The following is a 16,766-nucleotide window of genomic DNA, read 5'->3' as shown; positions in this document are numbered from 1 at the left end:
TGTTAATGTATGCAAATAGGCGAAATGTTGATGCATGATAATTGATAACTGATAATTATGACATGTATATTAAAAGACCTGCAATAGTCGATAAGATGTAAACATATTTGAAAATGTTTACCTATAAACAATAGATGGCAGATTTTTTTGTATTTACGCCTAAAACAGGATTGTTTAAGGAAATTTCGAATAACGAAATTGCTAGCAAATTACCAAATCCACTGAAAAAAAAAATCGACCAAAAAATATTTTTTAAATTTAACTACAATTAAAATTTTATTTATTATTTAAAACTATTTTTTAAGTAAATTTTCTTGATAAAATAAGGTTTGATATAGTTTTTTCTCTTTTAAAAAAATTTTTGTCGTCCTGAAAAGGACGGATTGTTGTTGATTTATACGATGGCCTGTATTTACATTTTTTCTTTGATGCTCGTAGATAATTTAAGCCTTCTTTTCGGTCTTCTTGGGCAAGAGAACAGCTTGGATGTTTGGCAATACACCACCTTGAGCAATGGTGACACCGGACAGCAATTTGTTCAATTCTTCGTCATTACGGATAGCCAATTGCAAGTGACGGGGGATAATTCTTGTCTTCTTGTTGTCACGAGCAGCGTTGCCAGCCAATTCAAGAACTTCAGCGGCCAAATACTCCATGACAGCAGCCAAGTAAACTGGAGCTCCGGCACCAACACGTTCAGCATAGTTGCCTTTGCGCAACAAACGATGGATACGACCGACGGGGAATTGAAGACCAGCACGGTTGGAACGGGACTTTGCCTTTCCCTTAACTTTGCCACCTTTACCACGACCAGACATTTTTAGTTATTTTTTTTTTTAATTCACTTCACTTAGCACTGAAACACAAATGATATTAGTTCGCAGCATGAACTGCAGTATTTATACTTTCGGATCCAACGTGTAGCTAATTTTAGAGGGTTGTTTTCGTAAACATAGCGACTGTTTTCGTCTACCTGAATATCTTGTGCATGAAATGGTTTAAATATTCCGAGTAAGCCATCAAACACACAAAATCGTGAACAGTGTTAAAAGTGTTTGTGTGACTTAAAAAAAAAACCAAGTGAAAATGCCTCCAAAAGCCAGTGGTAAAGCAGCAAAGAAGGCCGGCAAAGCCCAAAAGAACATCACTAAGGGTGACAAGACCAAGAGACGCACCAAGCGTAAGGAGAGTTATGCTATCTACATTTACAAAGTGTTGAAGCAAGTCCATCCCGATACTGGTATCTCCTCAAAGGCCATGAGCATCATGAACAGTTTCGTCAACGATATCTTTGAACGTATCGCCGCCGAAGCCTCCCGTTTGGCTCACTACAACAAGCGTTCCACCATCACCAGTCGGGAAATCCAAACTGCCGTCCGTCTATTATTGCCCGGTGAGTTGGCTAAGCACGCTGTCAGTGAAGGTACCAAAGCCGTTACTAAGTACACCAGCTCCAAGTAAATGGCATACTTATTTCGTCGTACAATATTTTCCCTACAACATCAAAGGCCCTTTTCAGGGCCACAAAATAAATTAAAAAAGAGACTTAATTCGTTATTCAACTAAAATTAATTTATATTTACAAATTTAAAGAAAAAATATATCTACCACTCACCCTCACATTGCCCTTATTACTTTTTTAAAATAAAATATGTATACTACCCATACTCTAATATTGCCCTCCTTGCTTAGCACCATCTACATCTACAGTAAAATGATCAACACATATTGCTCTTATGCTCAAACACTCGGTATGCAACGTTGTATTGATGTTCGAGTATATGTGAGCGTGTGTGTTGATACTAAATTTTTTAGGGATGTATACTAGTATGTTAGCGTGAAATGGTGTAGAGATGTATATGTGGACTTATGCGTTTGTACGCGAGATCTATGGGTAGGTATGCTCGTAAAGAATGAAATAGGTATGCTAAGTGCGATTTTTGAAGGGAATATTGTACGCCACTCTCTTATTGGTTAGGTATGCTAAATGAGATTTTCTTTAACATTAACTGATTTTCATAGTTCTTAGTAATTGCTTTGGTTTATGACCCTAAGTGAAACAGTTAATCCAGTTGCGGAAAAAATCCCATTTAACATGTGATTACTTAAATTTCCTTAAAGGGTAATGTATTCCCATATTAGGTAACAATGGTATTAAAAGATTTCAACAGATGTTTTACAGCTACGAAAAGGGCTGTGATTAGCTTTTCCCTTAAAATTAACATAGTATTTATTAGGTAATTAAAAAATTGTTTGAGTTAAATTTGGTCTCTTTTTAAAAATTTTTTTGTAGCCCTGAAAAGGGCTGTTAGATATACTGCTTTCGAATATCGAAAATAATCATTTTGACATGATAAGTAATTTTGCATGGAAAAATTACTTCTTAGCGGCGGTCTTCTTGGCAGCTGGCTTCTTTGCTGCGGCAGCCTTTTTGGGCTTGGCAGCGGTGGTTTTTGCCTTGGGTGCCTTTGGTTTAGTGGCTGATGCTTTGGCGGCTGTTTTTGCGGGTTTAGCTTTAACTGTACCTGTCTTTTTGGCAGTTTTAGCCTTGGCCTTTTCGGTCTTCTTCTTCTCGGCGGTCTTTTTAGCAGCGGAAGGCTTCTTTGCAGCGGCTTTCTTTTCACCGGCTGCCTTTTTGGGTGCTGCTGCCTTCTTTTTCTTATCACCGGCTGGGACCTTCTTCTTCTTTTCAGCGCTCTTTGCTTTAGGTTCCTTCGAGGCAGATGGGGACAATTTGAATGAACCGGAGGCACCCTTACCTTTAGTTTGGATCAATTTTCCACTAGCAACAGCGCTCTTCAAGTACTTCTTGATGAATGGGGCCAATTTTACAGCATCAACTTTGTATGTGCTGGCCAAGTATTTCTTGATGGCAGGCAATGAGGAACCACCACGTTCTTTCAATGTTTTGATGGCAGCATCGACCATTTGTTGGGTTGGTGGATGGCTTGGGGCAGCAGAGGGTTTCTTTGCCTTGGCAGCGGCTTTCTTAGGTGCCTTTTTCTCAACAGCGGCGACTGGAGATGCGGTGGCTTCAACAACGGCGGCGTCAGACATGATTTCACTTATATTTTTCTTTTTAAACACACTTTAACACTTTGTAAATATACACTCACTACTGGTGTACGCTGATTGGTTGAAAATATGGTTTCAACCTTTAGACGCCTTTGGCTGATTTATTAATTTTCAAAACACTTATCGTTAGGACAATTAGGAACATTCTTAAAGTTATGTTGTCTATATACGTATAAATTTAGCGTAAAATATTATTACTTATCTAAATATATTCTTTATTCGAAAGAGGTGCAGAGGCGCAGCCATAGCACATAACTATTACTTTATTCTTTTAACCATAGTACCTGGAAGGAAAGTTAATATCCAATAATACTTATAAACTAAGATAAAATAATGACACTTATAGACTAAATATTATATACTATATACACATCCAGGAGCCCAATGCCCCCGCAGAAGACTGCCTACTGGGCAGTGTTGTAGACCAGGTCCTCAACTCCGGTGGATCCGAACCTCCTATTATAGAACAGGAGTCTGCCATCCCTAAAAAGCAGGCCCTGTTCCTCCAAACCCGCAAGGCACACCGGCGGCCGGTGTGGCACTTCCAACAAACGTCCAGGACTTATGCCGCCCTGAAGACATCCCCTCACCAAACCATTGTCCACAGTGGACGCCTTCTCCAAGAAACCCAACGCGCACCTGACAAGGAACACATCGATCCTCTCAAGACCTGCCATGGAGTAGACCATCTCACAGGATGGCCGTCGCATCACCCCATCAGGGCCCATAGCAGGTCTGAGGCCCAGACAAGAGACGAGGATCCTCCTCTCCCAGATCCTTAACCTTTCCATTTGGTTGGACGTGATGTCGAACCATACCGGAAAGGCGTAGGCGGTGATAGGCCTGATGATCTGTTTATAGATCAGCAGCTTCACACGCCTACTGAGACCCCCTGAGGTTCTAAAGACCCTCAGGTAGGAGAAGAAGACCCCTTTGACCTTGTTGAGCAGATAATCAATGTGTCTAACAAAGGTGAACCTTTCCTGGAAGACAACGCCCAGATACTTAATGCTGTCGCGAGTGGCGATGGCCTGACCTCCAATGGCAAGAGCGGGTTCGTACGCCCGTGAACGGGGGTACAAGTTCTGCCTCTTACCCTTGAAGATCATGCCCTCGCATTTGTCAACATTAAGCTTCAGCCTCCATCTGTCAAAATAGACAGAGAGCTCCTCCAAGTAATGGTTCACTCTGGCGTCCACAACCGCAGCGTCTGGTCCCGATGCCGCAATGAGAATGTCATCGGCATAAGCAAGGAGCAGGTCGCCAGCGGGTGGTTCCGGAATGTCAGACACAAAGATGTTGTACAAAATCGGGCCCAGGAGAGACCCCTGGGGTACCCCGGTTCGCACTTCTCTACTACCCGACAAAGTCTCGCCTACCCGGATCCTGAAAGTTCTGCCACCAAGGAAATCTCTGACCAATCGGCAGAGGTTCATGTCAAAACCCAGGATCCTCATCTTGTATATGATAGCATCATGCCATACGCCATCAAACGCCCTGGAGAAATCAAGGCTCACGGCAATCGTGACGTGTCGCCGGTTGAGCCCCCTAGAAACATGGTCCCCGAATACAGTCAGGGCATGGGAGGTGGAGAGACCCCGCCTGAAACCGAACTGGCAGTCAGGCAGGATCGCCCTGTCATCGAGAGTTTCCCTGATGCCCTCAAGCATGAAAAACTCAAAGAGCTTGCCCAACGAAGGGAGCAAGCTGATCGGTCTGTAAGCATCACCCCTGGATGGGTCCTTCCCCGGCTTAAGGATGGGGACCGTAATGGCCTCCTTCCAAGACGCCGGGAAATAACCCAAATTAAGGCAATGATTAAATAGGACCGCGATGACACCCCAGGCCCTCCTGTCCGTCCTCTTAAGGACGATGTCAGGAACGCCGTCCAAACCGCAGGATCTACGATTACGCCTAGCCCGAAGGGCATCTCCCACCGCGTCGGCTGAAACAAATCGGCCCCTGCGCCAGTCCACAGAGCCTCCTCCAGGGGAGCCATCAGCGGCCAGAGCTGCAGAAAATTCCACCAGAGGGACACCGCCGACCAGCGACGAAACCTCGTCTCTGACCAACCCGTCTATAGGAAGTCCCCTCCCGTCCATCTCCGACACGTCACCCTGGACATGATCCGCCAGTATGTCCGCCTTGAGACGGTCATCCGAGACGACAGACCCGTCCGCCCGGACAAGATCAGGGATCGGAACCCTTTTCTTAATGCCGGCAGCGGCCCTAACCTTAGAGTAAACCCTATCGTCCACCCTTACACTCGCCAGATGACGAGCTTGGCGCTCCTCATCGTACCGTCGTATCTCATCACGCAAGATACGGTCCAAATCCCGGATCTCCATCCTATACAAGTCGTACCGGAAAGGATCCGTGGTCCTATGAAGAGCGCGCCTAAGCCTTTTCTTCGTCCGGAACAGTTCCACAACCTCCGGGGAAAGTCTCCGAGAGTCACCACGCCTAGGGCGTACCCTTGGTGTGGAGGACTCCATGGCATCACGAAGTGCCCCACTCAGGGAATCAATGCACGCATCGATCTCCTCGCATGTGACATTTCGGTCCACCGGCAGAGAACATTCACCCAGATTGTTGGCAAGAACCCTGTGGAACCTGTGTCGGTCCATCCTAGCGTAGTCATAGACCAAAGCAGGCTCCCTCGTATCCGGGCGAATACCGGAGACAAGGATCTCCAAGGCCCTATGATCAGACTCATAGTCCAGAGTGCCGATCATCCTACCACGCGTACCGGACACTGCAACGCCGGGCGATGCCAAACAGATATCGATGTAGGAGGCTGACCCCCTACCGAACCTGGTTGGTCCGTCCGTCGGAACAACGTCCAGATCGGGACACCGGAGCAAAAACTCGCGTACCAATCTCCCTCTGCCGCAAGTAGAGCCGCCGCCCCACTCGACGTGCCTGGCATTCAGGTCAGCGCCGACCAGGACCTCACAGCCCGCAGCCAATGACCCCAGCGCATCTAGGGAAGATACATCAAAGTCATTGGCCGGTGCGCAGTAGAGGGAAACCACACAGAGCGGCCTTCCGCCCTCTCTGTGTATCCTGACACAGGACCCCTCGAGAACCCCTAAGTCCAACTGGACCCTATCACACCTGATATTGTCCCTGACCAACACAGCCGTTCCGCCACCCACGCGGTTCCGTCTGTACTGGGCAAAGACAATATACCCTTCCATCTCAAAGCGATGCCCCGCGTTCAGCTTATGCTCGGCCACAAGCATGACGTCAGGGCTGTGTCTATCCAAGAATAGTCTAAGATAATGTCTCTTCAGCCTAGAAACGACTGAATTGGCATTAACAAATACTACTCTCAGATCTCTAGACATCGCAGAGAGAGTCAACTACCGACATCATGGCCCCACAAATGTCGCCTACCTCTACCATCGTCCTGATGTCAGCAGATCGCTGACGCAGGACGGCTGCGCAGGTAAGGAAGTCCTTACCGAAAGCATCCCTGCACTTCGCGTCAAACGAGGCGAATAGACCAGCAGCGGATGCGGCGGCAGAACCAGCCCCATTCGGCACCGCAGCAAGTGCGGGACGAACAGGGGCCGGTGCCACAACAGGCGCAGTGCGAACCGTGGCCACAGCAGCATAGGAGACACCCCGTTGGGCGTAGCGTCCAACCGGAGCCGCCGAAGCAGCCGTTGCAGCAGGCGTAGATGAAGCACCAGACTTCATCAGTGCCCGCTGGGCCAGAAGAGCCTGCCTCTTAGGGCAGTTCTTCGCGCTCGCAGCGTGGCCGTCAACACCACAATTGACGCACCTCAACGCAAACTCAGGACGCACCGTCACAACTCCAGTGGTAGGGTCCTGCACCTTTATCGAACGGGGTTGTGAGACCCCCTTCGGAATGGCGCACTTCCCAGGGCCATGTTCGCCACCACATTTGACGCACCGGAATGGCATGCCGCAGTTGGTGGAAACATGGCCGAACCTCTGGCAGTTGAAACACTGCGAGACCCCGACCTTCACGTCCTTCCTAAACAAGACCCTACAGCTGAGAAACCTTCTAACCTCGAAGAGTCCGTCAACGTCGGGTCCTCTGGCCAAGTGGATAAGCCACTTATTCCCCCCTAACCTCACAACTCGTCTGATGTCCAGGCTTAGTGGCAGACCACGTAGCCCAGCCCGGACATCTTCCTCATCATAAGACGACGACAGACCCTCGAGCACGACGGAGCGTGCGGTCTGTCCCTTGGGAGAGTAGGTGAACGAAGCGATCCCCTTTTCCCTAATCATGGAGAGAACCTTCGCATGCTCGTCCATGGACAAGATCCGAAGGTTCACCCCATTCCTGCCAACCAGCGACAACGTATACTTGTCGTGTCCCAGCAAGGCCCTAACGTCATCTGCGAACCCCTTGACATTCACCCCTACCACCGAGATCACCGGAATTGAGGACTTACCTGGTCTCTGATCCGTTGGAGCGGGTGGGGTTGGAGCGGGTGGGGTAGGTGGGGCTGGTGCAGATGCTGATGCTGATTTGAGGGGAATGGACCGATTGCCCGAGTAAACGGCCACAACCCTTGCCCTTGCCCTCTTTGTTTTTTTCTTCGTCTTGCCATCCGGTTGGGTAGCAATCTTCTTATCCACAGTAGATGCGGCCTTTGCTGCTGCTGCTGCTGATGTAGATGGCAGGTCATCTGCCATTGTTGTTTTAAACGATGATGCTGCAGCTGATGATGTTGATGGAACTGCAGTTGTTGATGGTGCTGCCACAGCTGGGGTGCCAGGAGGTCCATCGCTCAATATCGTCTTGGCCGGCTTCTTCGGTACCACCACGTGTGAGGCCGGCGCTGCACTCACAACATTGATCTTCCCGGGCATCGGCTTTATGACCACGGGCTGCTGCACTGGCGGTGTGTCAGCAGTCTCCATATCCATGGCATCCATTGTGCCATTGTTGGCATTAGGTCCCTTGACCTCTGCCAGCTGTCTCTGCAAGGAGCCCAGCAAGCGTTTATAGCTGAACTCCTTGTTCCCGAGCTCTTGGACTTGGTGGCCAAGCTCTTTAACAAGCGCCAATAGACGTTGTTGCTCTTGTCGCTGACTTTCGACCAAATCTACCAGGGACTGGTATTCGGTCCTATTGATTGTAACGACGTCCAGCATTGTCGTTGCTTTTTTATCTGGCGCGCTCTTCGACGGTCCGTCGGAATCTTCATCGGAGGTAATTTTCCTTCGAATTGACATGGCACCATAGGCTTTGCGCACTCAGTCACAATATCTGCTGTTGTTGTTGACGGCTGCCAAACTGACCGCAGGTATCCAATTCGCTAATCGTTGGGAAAACCCACGGTAAAACCTAATAGCGATGTTATTACCGTGGCTTGCTGTTGTTGTTGTTGTAGTCTTGGCAAAGGGTTGATGCCTTGACTCTTTTCTTCCGCTGCATCCAGGCTACGCCAGGCCAAAGATGAATCGATGTTACCTGCCCTCGGCACGTGAATAACGAGAAGCCGCTGGCAGGTATAACTTCACTTATATTTTTCTTTTTAAACACACTTTAACACTTTGTAAATATACACTCACTACTGGTGTACGCTGATTGGTTGAAAATATGGTTTCAACCTTTAGACTAGTGATGGCTGGGTACATCGAAATTATGAGAAGTACATAGTAGTCAACTACGAAATTTTGCGAAACGTTGTGTGGAAGCGAATAAAAATTTTTACAAAAGTTTTCACAGAATTATTCATTTTACGATGAGATAGTAACAATTTCTTTTTATTTTTTATACAATTCTTCTAGTAGAGATATCCAGCTAATCATTAAAGAAAATCCGAGTTAATTATCTTTAAGCGTTACCGAGTTATAAGGGTTTGAGTTGAAAGTTTATAAAAATGTTATGATAAAATTGTAACTAAATTATAAAAATTTTCCAATTTTTATTGAAAATTGGTTTTTATAAAAATTTAGTATGGAATCTTGATATGTTTTCTTGAAAGAAGTGTAAAAAAAAGTGAAAATTTGGATGATTTTCATAGTGAAATAATCGATTTTATTATGTAGTCTATGACAGTTGAATTCACCATATTGGCGTATTTTCCATGAATAAAAGTTTTTCTGCAAATTAATTTGAAAGCTCTAATGTAAAAATGTTTTAGGAAAATTTTATCATAAAATATTATAGAAATGATAGATTTCTATTAAAATGTTACATAATTTGTAAAAAGTGTACGTTTGTTACGAAAAGTCTAAAATATTACGATGCTATGTTATACCAACGTCGTTGGCTATGCAAAATGTGCGGTGAGCTCTATTGCATTTATTATAAAATATTTTTTTCTATATAAAGTGGACTTGAAACTAAATAAAAAATTTAAAAATGTAAATTCTAAACAATGTATTGTTGCAATCACAAATTTAAAAAAATATATAATTTTTTTTTGGAAATTAAACACAAATTCAAAAATGCCCTTGTCTAAGCAAGCAAATGTAGAACAGTTGCATACCGAACGAAATCTATTTCCCTTTAATAATTTAAAATATTAAAATACTATTTTATTCTTTTTAAAACAGTTTTTAGAATAGCAAAAAATATCATTTGTTTAAAAATAATAAAAAATACAGAAAAAATTTATATTCAATGTATCTAAATTATCTATTTAAGGTTAAAATTCTCTCGAATGTATTGGCCTGCCTGTTTTTATCTTCATTCATTCTTGTTATGTAGCTACTACGAAAAATCAAATTTTGCAAAAAGAATAACAGCAAATATACTGTTGCTAATAGAAAATAAAAATTTTCAATTTAACATAAAAAGTAAATTAAATAATTTTTTTTTAAAAAAAAGTTTTTGATTTCGCTCCATGTTTTGAAACCCAATATTACCAAAAGTAAAACGCATAGAAAAGAAAAAAATTTTTTTAATATAAATAGTGTATTTTTCCATCCCCAAAAAAAGACTATATTTATTTATTTTAATAAAAATAAAAAGGTGTAAGTTTTGAATAAATTTTTTTCTCTTTTTTATAAAAATATTGTGGTCCTGAAAAGGACCGATTGTTTTTGTAAAAAAAAGTTGGCTTTTAAAATGTCAATAATTTAAGCACGTTCTCCACGAATACGTCTGGCCAATTGGATATCCTTGGGCATGATGGTGACACGCTTGGCATGGATGGCACACAAGTTGGTATCTTCGAAGAGACCGACCAAGTAGGCTTCGCTAGCTTCTTGCAAGGCCATGACAGCAGAGCTCTGGAAACGCAAGTCAGTCTTGAAATCTTGGGCAATTTCACGAACCAAACGTTGGAAAGGCAATTTGCGGATCAAGAACTCAGTACTCTTCTGGTAGCGACGGATTTCACGCAAAGCAACGGTACCAGGGCGGAAACGATGTGGCTTCTTAACACCACCGGTGGCTGGTGCGCTCTTACGAGCAGCTTTGGTAGCCAATTGCTTACGAGGGGCTTTGCCACCAGTAGATTTACGGGCAGTTTGCTTAGTACGAGCCATTTTTCACTAGAGGTTTTTAGTTCACTTCACGATATGCACACAAACACTGTTAACACTGTAATAGTTGCCTTACGGAGCGATTCCCGATATTTATAGAAAAAATTTGGCGGGCTACAGTTTCCAATAAGGGTGTGTGCTGCGTATATGCTTCAACATTTGTATCTGTACACACGAAGTGTATACGAACAACCCCGAAGATAGATCGAAGCGTATGTGTATGTAGTAAATTCAGAGCGGATTTTGTATAAATATGAGGTATCGCAGCATGGTAAGTATTAGTTCTTGTGCATAACTTGTGAAGTGAATTTAATTTAAAAAGTGAAAAAATGACTGGTCGTGGTAAAGGTGGCAAAGGCTTGGGAAAAGGTGGCGCTAAACGTCATCGTAAAGTGTTGCGTGATAACATCCAAGGTATCACCAAGCCTGCAATCAGACGTTTGGCTCGTCGTGGCGGTGTAAAGCGTATCTCTGGATTGATTTACGAAGAAACCCGTGGTGTCCTGAAGGTGTTTTTGGAAAACGTTATTCGTGATGCTGTCACCTACACTGAACACGCTAAGCGTAAAACCGTCACCGCTATGGATGTCGTCTACGCTTTGAAGAGACAAGGCCGCACTTTGTACGGTTTCGGCGGTTAAACATTATCTTGACGCTATTTTGGAGAAAATTTTAAGAACTTTAAAACTAAAACAATCGGTCCTTTTCAGGACCACAAAACATATTTAAAAAGAGATATATCTTGTTATAAATTTTTACTAAAAAAAAATACATAAAATTTATTTGAAAATAAATATTACCATTTTTCAATTTGCCGTCGGCCAAAATGTAGCTTCTATAATATACATACATACATGACGAAACTAAAACCGACGCCATTAGAACAATACGATGAAACGATGGTATACAACACTAAAAAGCATACATACACACAGATACCAAAATGCACGCATATACTACCATTAAATGTTTCCTTTGCTTGGAGCTGCTAACTTTGTCACAAATGTACGAAGAGGGACGATCGTAGATACTTCGTTTCGATGTTTTGTTATTACATATGCCAATTTTTTTCAGCATCAGAAAATGAACAATGATTACCATGTGATATTCAAATGTAAAATAAATAGTTTTTACAGTACCCTAATGGTAACATTGATCCTATTAAATGCCGATAATCTTGAGTAGGGTCGATAAAACTAAATTCTTATTATGTTAATGTATGCAAATAGGCGAAATGTTGATGCATGATAATTGATAACTGATAATTATGACATGTATATTAAAAGACCTGCAATAGTCGATAAGATGTAAACATATTTGAAAATGTTTACCTATAAACAATAGATGGCAGATTTTTTTGTATTTACGCCTAAAACAGGATTGTTTAAGGAAATTTCGAATAACGAAATTGCTAGCAAATTACCAAATCCACTGAAAAAAAAAATCGACCAAAAAATATTTTTTAAATTTAACTACAATTAAAATTTTATTTATTATTTAAAACTATTTTTTAAGTAAATTTTCTTGATAAAATAAGGTTTGATATAGTTTTTTCTCTTTTAAAAAAATTTTTGTCGTCCTGAAAAGGACGGATTGTTGTTGATTTATACGATGGCCTGTATTTACATTTTTTCTTTGATGCTCGTAGATAATTTAAGCCTTCTTTTCGGTCTTCTTGGGCAAGAGAACAGCTTGGATGTTTGGCAATACACCACCTTGAGCAATGGTGACACCGGACAGCAATTTGTTCAATTCTTCGTCATTACGGATAGCCAATTGCAAGTGACGGGGGATAATTCTTGTCTTCTTGTTGTCACGAGCAGCGTTGCCAGCCAATTCAAGAACTTCAGCGGCCAAATACTCCATGACAGCAGCCAAGTAAACTGGAGCTCCGGCACCAACACGTTCAGCATAGTTGCCTTTGCGCAACAAACGATGGATACGACCGACGGGGAATTGAAGACCAGCACGGTTGGAACGGGACTTTGCCTTTCCCTTAACTTTGCCACCTTTACCACGACCAGACATTTTTAGTTATTTTTTTTTTTAATTCACTTCACTTAGCACTGAAACACAAATGATATTAGTTCGCAGCATGAACTGCAGTATTTATACTTTCGGATCCAACGTGTAGCTAATTTTAGAGGGTTGTTTTCGTAAACATAGCGACTGTTTTCGTCTACCTGAATATCTTGTGCATGAAATGGTTTAAATATTCCGAGTAAGCCATCAAACACACAAAATCGTGAACAGTGTTAAAAGTGTTTGTGTGACTTAAAAAAAAAACCAAGTGAAAATGCCTCCAAAAGCCAGTGGTAAAGCAGCAAAGAAGGCCGGCAAAGCCCAAAAGAACATCACTAAGGGTGACAAGACCAAGAGACGCACCAAGCGTAAGGAGAGTTATGCTATCTACATTTACAAAGTGTTGAAGCAAGTCCATCCCGATACTGGTATCTCCTCAAAGGCCATGAGCATCATGAACAGTTTCGTCAACGATATCTTTGAACGTATCGCCGCCGAAGCCTCCCGTTTGGCTCACTACAACAAGCGTTCCACCATCACCAGTCGGGAAATCCAAACTGCCGTCCGTCTATTATTGCCCGGTGAGTTGGCTAAGCACGCTGTCAGTGAAGGTACCAAAGCCGTTACTAAGTACACCAGCTCCAAGTAAATGGCATACTTATTTCGTCGTACAATATTTTCCCTACAACATCAAAGGCCCTTTTCAGGGCCACAAAATAAATTAAAAAAGAGACTTAATTCGTTATTCAACTAAAATTAATTTATATTTACAAATTTAAAGAAAAAATATATCTACCACTCACCCTCACATTGCCCTTATTACTTTTTTAAAATAAAATATGTATACTACCCATACTCTAATATTGCCCTCCTTGCTTAGCACCATCTACATCTACAGTAATATGATCAACACATATTGCTCTTATGCTCAAACACTCGGTATGCAACGTTGTATTGATGTTCGAGTATATGTGAGCGTGTGTGTTGATACTAAATTTTTTAGGGATGTATACTAGTATGTTAGCGTGAAATGGTGTAGAGATGTATATGTGGACTTATGCGTTTGTACGCGAGATCTATGGGTAGGTATGCTCGTAAAGAATGAAATAGGTATGCTAAGTGCGATTTTTGAAGGGAATATTGTACGCCACTCTCTTATTGGTTAGGTATGCTAAATGAGATTTTCTTTAACATTAACTGATTTTCATAGTTCTTAGTAATTGCTTTGGTTTATGACCCTAAGTGAAACAGTTAATCCAGTTGCGGAAAAAATCCCATTTAACATGTGATTACTTAAATTTCCTTAAAGGGTAATGTATTCCCATAGTAGGTAACAATGGTATTAAAAGATTTCAACAGATGTTTTACAGCTACGAAAAGGGCTGTGATTAGCTTTTCCCTTAAAATTAACATAGTATTTATTAGGTAATTAAAAAATTGTTTGAGTTAAATTTGGTCTCTTTTTAAAAATTTTTTTGTAGCCCTGAAAAGGGCTGTTAGATATACTGCTTTCGAATATCGAAAATAATCATTTTGACATGATAAGTAATTTTGCATGGAAAAATTACTTCTTAGCGGCGGTCTTCTTGGCAGCTGGCTTCTTTGCTGCGGCAGCCTTTTTGGGCTTGGCAGCGGTGGTTTTTGCCTTGGGTGCCTTTGGTTTAGTGGCTGATGCTTTGGCGGCTGTTTTTGCGGGTTTAGCTTTAACTGTACCTGTCTTTTTGGCAGTTTTAGCCTTGGCCTTTTCGGTCTTCTTCTTCTCGGCGGTCTTTTTAGCAGCGGAAGGCTTCTTTGCAGCGGCTTTCTTTTCACCGGCTGCCTTTTTGGGTGCTGCTGCCTTCTTTTTCTTATCACCGGCTGGGACCTTCTTCTTCTTTTCAGCGCTCTTTGCTTTAGGTTCCTTCGAGGCAGATGGGGACAATTTGAATGAACCGGAGGCACCCTTACCTTTAGTTTGGATCAATTTTCCACTAGCAACAGCGCTCTTCAAGTACTTCTTGATGAATGGGGCCAATTTTACAGCATCAACTTTGTATGTGCTGGCCAAGTATTTCTTGATGGCAGGCAATGAGGAACCACCACGTTCTTTCAATGTTTTGATGGCAGCATCGACCATTTGTTGGGTTGGTGGATGGCTTGGGGCAGCAGAGGGTTTCTTTGCCTTGGCAGCGGCTTTCTTAGGTGCCTTTTTCTCAACAGCGGCGACTGGAGATGCGGTGGCTTCAACAACGGCGGCGTCAGACATGATTTCACTTATATTTTTCTTTTTAAACACACTTTAACACTTTGTAAATATACACTCACTACTGGTGTACGCTGATTGGTTGAAAATATGGTTTCAACCTTTAGACGCCTTTGGCTGATTTATTAATTTTCAAAACACTTATCGTTAGGACAATTAGGAACATTCTTAAAGTTATGTTGTCTATATACGTATAAATTTAGCGTAAAATATTATTACTTATCTAAATATATTCTCTATTCGAAAGAGGTGCAGAGGCGCAGCCATAGCACATAACTATTACTTTATTCTTTAACCATAGTACCTGGAAGGAAAGTTAATATCCAATAATACTTATAAACTAAGATAAAATAATGACACTTATAGATTAAATATTATATACTATATACACATTCAGGAGCCCAATGCCCCCGCAGAAGACTGCCTACTGGGCAGTGTTGTAGACCAGGTCCTCAATACCGGTGGATCCGAACCTCCTATTATAGAACAGGAGTCTGCCATCCCTAGAAAGCAGGCCCTGTTCCTCCAAATCCGCAAGGCACACCGGCGGCCGGTGTGGCACTTCCAACAAACGTCCAGGACTTATGCCGCCCTGAAGACATCCCCTCACCAAACCATTGTCCACAGTGGACGCCTTCTCCAAGAAACCCAACGCGCACCTGACAAGGAACACATCGATCCTCTCAAGACCTGCCATGGAGTAGACCATCTCACAGGATGGCCGTCGCATCACCCCATCAGGGCCCATAGCAGGTCTGAGGCCCAGACAAGAGACGAGGATCCTCCTCTCCCAGATCCTCAACCTTTCCATTTGGTTGGACGTGATGTCGAACCATACCGGAAAGGCGTAGGCGGTGATAGGCCTGATGATCTGTTTATAGATCAGCAGCTTCACACGCCTACTGAGACCCCCTGAGGTTCTAAAGACCCTCAGGTAGGAGAAGAAGACCGCTTTGACCTTGTTGAGCAGATAATCAATGTGTCTAACAAAGGTGAACCTTTCCTGGAAGACAACGCCTAGATATTTAATGCTGTCGCGAGTGGCGATGGCCTGACCTCCAATGGCAAGAGCGGGTTCGTACGCCCGTGAACGGGGGTACAAGTTCCGCCTCTTTCCCTTGAAGATCATGCCCTCGCATTTGTCAACATTAAGCTTCAGCCTCCATCTGTCAAAATAGACAGAGAGCTCCTCCAAGTAATGGTTCACTCTGGCATCCACAACCGCAGCGTCTGGTCCCGATGCCGCAATGAGAATGTCATCGGCGTAAGCAAGGAGCAGGTCGCCAGCGGGTGGTTCCGGAATGTCAGACACAAAGATGTTGTACAAAATCGGGCCCAGGAGAGACCCCTGGGGTACCCCGGTTCGCACGTCTCTACTACCCGACAAAGTCTCGCCTACCCGGATCCTGAAAGTTCTGCCACCAAGGAAATCTGTGACCAATCGGCAGAGGTTCGTGTCAAAACCCAGGATCCTCATCTTGTATATGATAGCATCATGCCATACGCTATCAAACGCCCTGGAGAAATCAAGGCTCACGGCAATCGTGACGTGTCGCCGGTTGAGCCCCCTAGAAACATGGTCCCCGAATACAGTCAGGGCATGAGAGGTGGAGAGACCCCGCCTGAAACCGAACTGGCAGTCAGGCAGGATCGCCCTGTCATCGAGAGTTTCCCTGATGCCCTCAAGCATGAAAAACTCAAAGAGCTTGCCCAACGAAGGGAGCAAGCTGATCGGTCTGTAAGCATCACCCCTGGATGGGTCCTTCCCCGGCTTAAGGATGGGGACCGTAATGGCCTCCTTCCAAGACGCCGGGAAATAACCCAAATTAAGGCAATGATTAAATAGGACCGCGATGACACCCCAGGCCCTCCTGTCCGTCCTCTTAAGGACGATGTCAGGAACGCCGTCCAAACCGCAGGATCTACGATTACGCCTAGCCCGAAG

At 43.6% G+C, this 16,766-nt stretch overlaps 7 protein-coding genes across 7 annotated transcripts; 3 read left to right on the top strand and 4 right to left on the bottom strand.

Moving 5' to 3' along the window:
• Positions 1-443: 443 nt before the first annotated feature.
• On the bottom strand, positions 444-824 carry LOC131995652 (histone H2A). Its single transcript, XM_059364450.1, has one exon. The coding sequence runs from the start codon at positions 816-818 to the stop codon at positions 444-446; it is 375 nt and encodes a 124-aa protein (XP_059220433.1). The 5' UTR covers positions 819-824.
• A 262-nt stretch (positions 825-1,086) lies between these two features.
• Positions 1,087-1,461, top strand: LOC131995650 (histone H2B.1/H2B.2). Its single transcript, XM_059364448.1, has one exon. It carries the CDS (start codon positions 1,087-1,089, stop codon positions 1,459-1,461), a length of 375 nt encoding a protein of 124 aa, XP_059220431.1.
• A 915-nt stretch (positions 1,462-2,376) lies between these two features.
• On the bottom strand, positions 2,377-3,057 carry LOC131996428 (histone H1-like). The gene has a single exon (XM_059366119.1). It carries the CDS (start codon positions 3,055-3,057, stop codon positions 2,377-2,379), a length of 681 nt encoding a protein of 226 aa, XP_059222102.1.
• Positions 3,058-10,874: 7,817 nt separating this feature from the next.
• Positions 10,875-11,198, top strand: LOC131995806 (histone H4). Its single transcript, XM_059364929.1, has one exon. It carries the CDS (start codon positions 10,887-10,889, stop codon positions 11,196-11,198), a length of 312 nt encoding a protein of 103 aa, XP_059220912.1. The 5' UTR covers positions 10,875-10,886.
• Positions 11,199-12,210: 1,012 nt separating this feature from the next.
• On the bottom strand, positions 12,211-12,585 carry LOC131995804 (histone H2A). Its single transcript, XM_059364927.1, has one exon. It carries the CDS (start codon positions 12,583-12,585, stop codon positions 12,211-12,213), a length of 375 nt encoding a protein of 124 aa, XP_059220910.1.
• Positions 12,586-12,853: 268 nt separating this feature from the next.
• LOC131995805 (histone H2B.1/H2B.2) lies at positions 12,854-13,228 on the top strand. Its single transcript, XM_059364928.1, has one exon. The coding sequence runs from the start codon at positions 12,854-12,856 to the stop codon at positions 13,226-13,228; it is 375 nt and encodes a 124-aa protein (XP_059220911.1).
• Positions 13,229-14,143: 915 nt separating this feature from the next.
• On the bottom strand, positions 14,144-14,824 carry LOC131996429 (histone H1-like). The gene has a single exon (XM_059366120.1). The coding sequence runs from the start codon at positions 14,822-14,824 to the stop codon at positions 14,144-14,146; it is 681 nt and encodes a 226-aa protein (XP_059222103.1).
• Positions 14,825-16,766: the final 1,942 nt, after the last annotated feature.

The sequence above is a fragment of the Stomoxys calcitrans genome, chromosome 3 (genome assembly GCF_963082655.1).
Source record: "Stomoxys calcitrans chromosome 3, idStoCalc2.1, whole genome shotgun sequence".
Taxonomy (NCBI): domain Eukaryota; kingdom Metazoa; phylum Arthropoda; class Insecta; order Diptera; family Muscidae; genus Stomoxys; species Stomoxys calcitrans.
This window is presented reverse-complemented; position numbering and strand designations above follow the sequence as displayed.

Excerpts from the sequence above, each read along its gene's own strand:
- LOC131995650 (XM_059364448.1), top strand. The coding sequence starts at position 1,087 with ATGCCTCCAAAAGCCAGTGGTAAAGCAGCAAAGAAGGCCGGCAAAGCC.
- LOC131996429 (XM_059366120.1), bottom strand. The coding sequence starts at position 14,824 with ATGTCTGACGCCGCCGTTGTTGAAGCCACCGCATCTCCAGTCGCCGCT.
- LOC131995652 (XM_059364450.1), bottom strand. The coding sequence starts at position 818 with ATGTCTGGTCGTGGTAAAGGTGGCAAAGTTAAGGGAAAGGCAAAGTCC.
- LOC131995804 (XM_059364927.1), bottom strand. The coding sequence starts at position 12,585 with ATGTCTGGTCGTGGTAAAGGTGGCAAAGTTAAGGGAAAGGCAAAGTCC.
- LOC131996428 (XM_059366119.1), bottom strand. The coding sequence starts at position 3,057 with ATGTCTGACGCCGCCGTTGTTGAAGCCACCGCATCTCCAGTCGCCGCT.
- LOC131995806 (XM_059364929.1), top strand. The coding sequence starts at position 10,887 with ATGACTGGTCGTGGTAAAGGTGGCAAAGGCTTGGGAAAAGGTGGCGCT.
- LOC131995805 (XM_059364928.1), top strand. The coding sequence starts at position 12,854 with ATGCCTCCAAAAGCCAGTGGTAAAGCAGCAAAGAAGGCCGGCAAAGCC.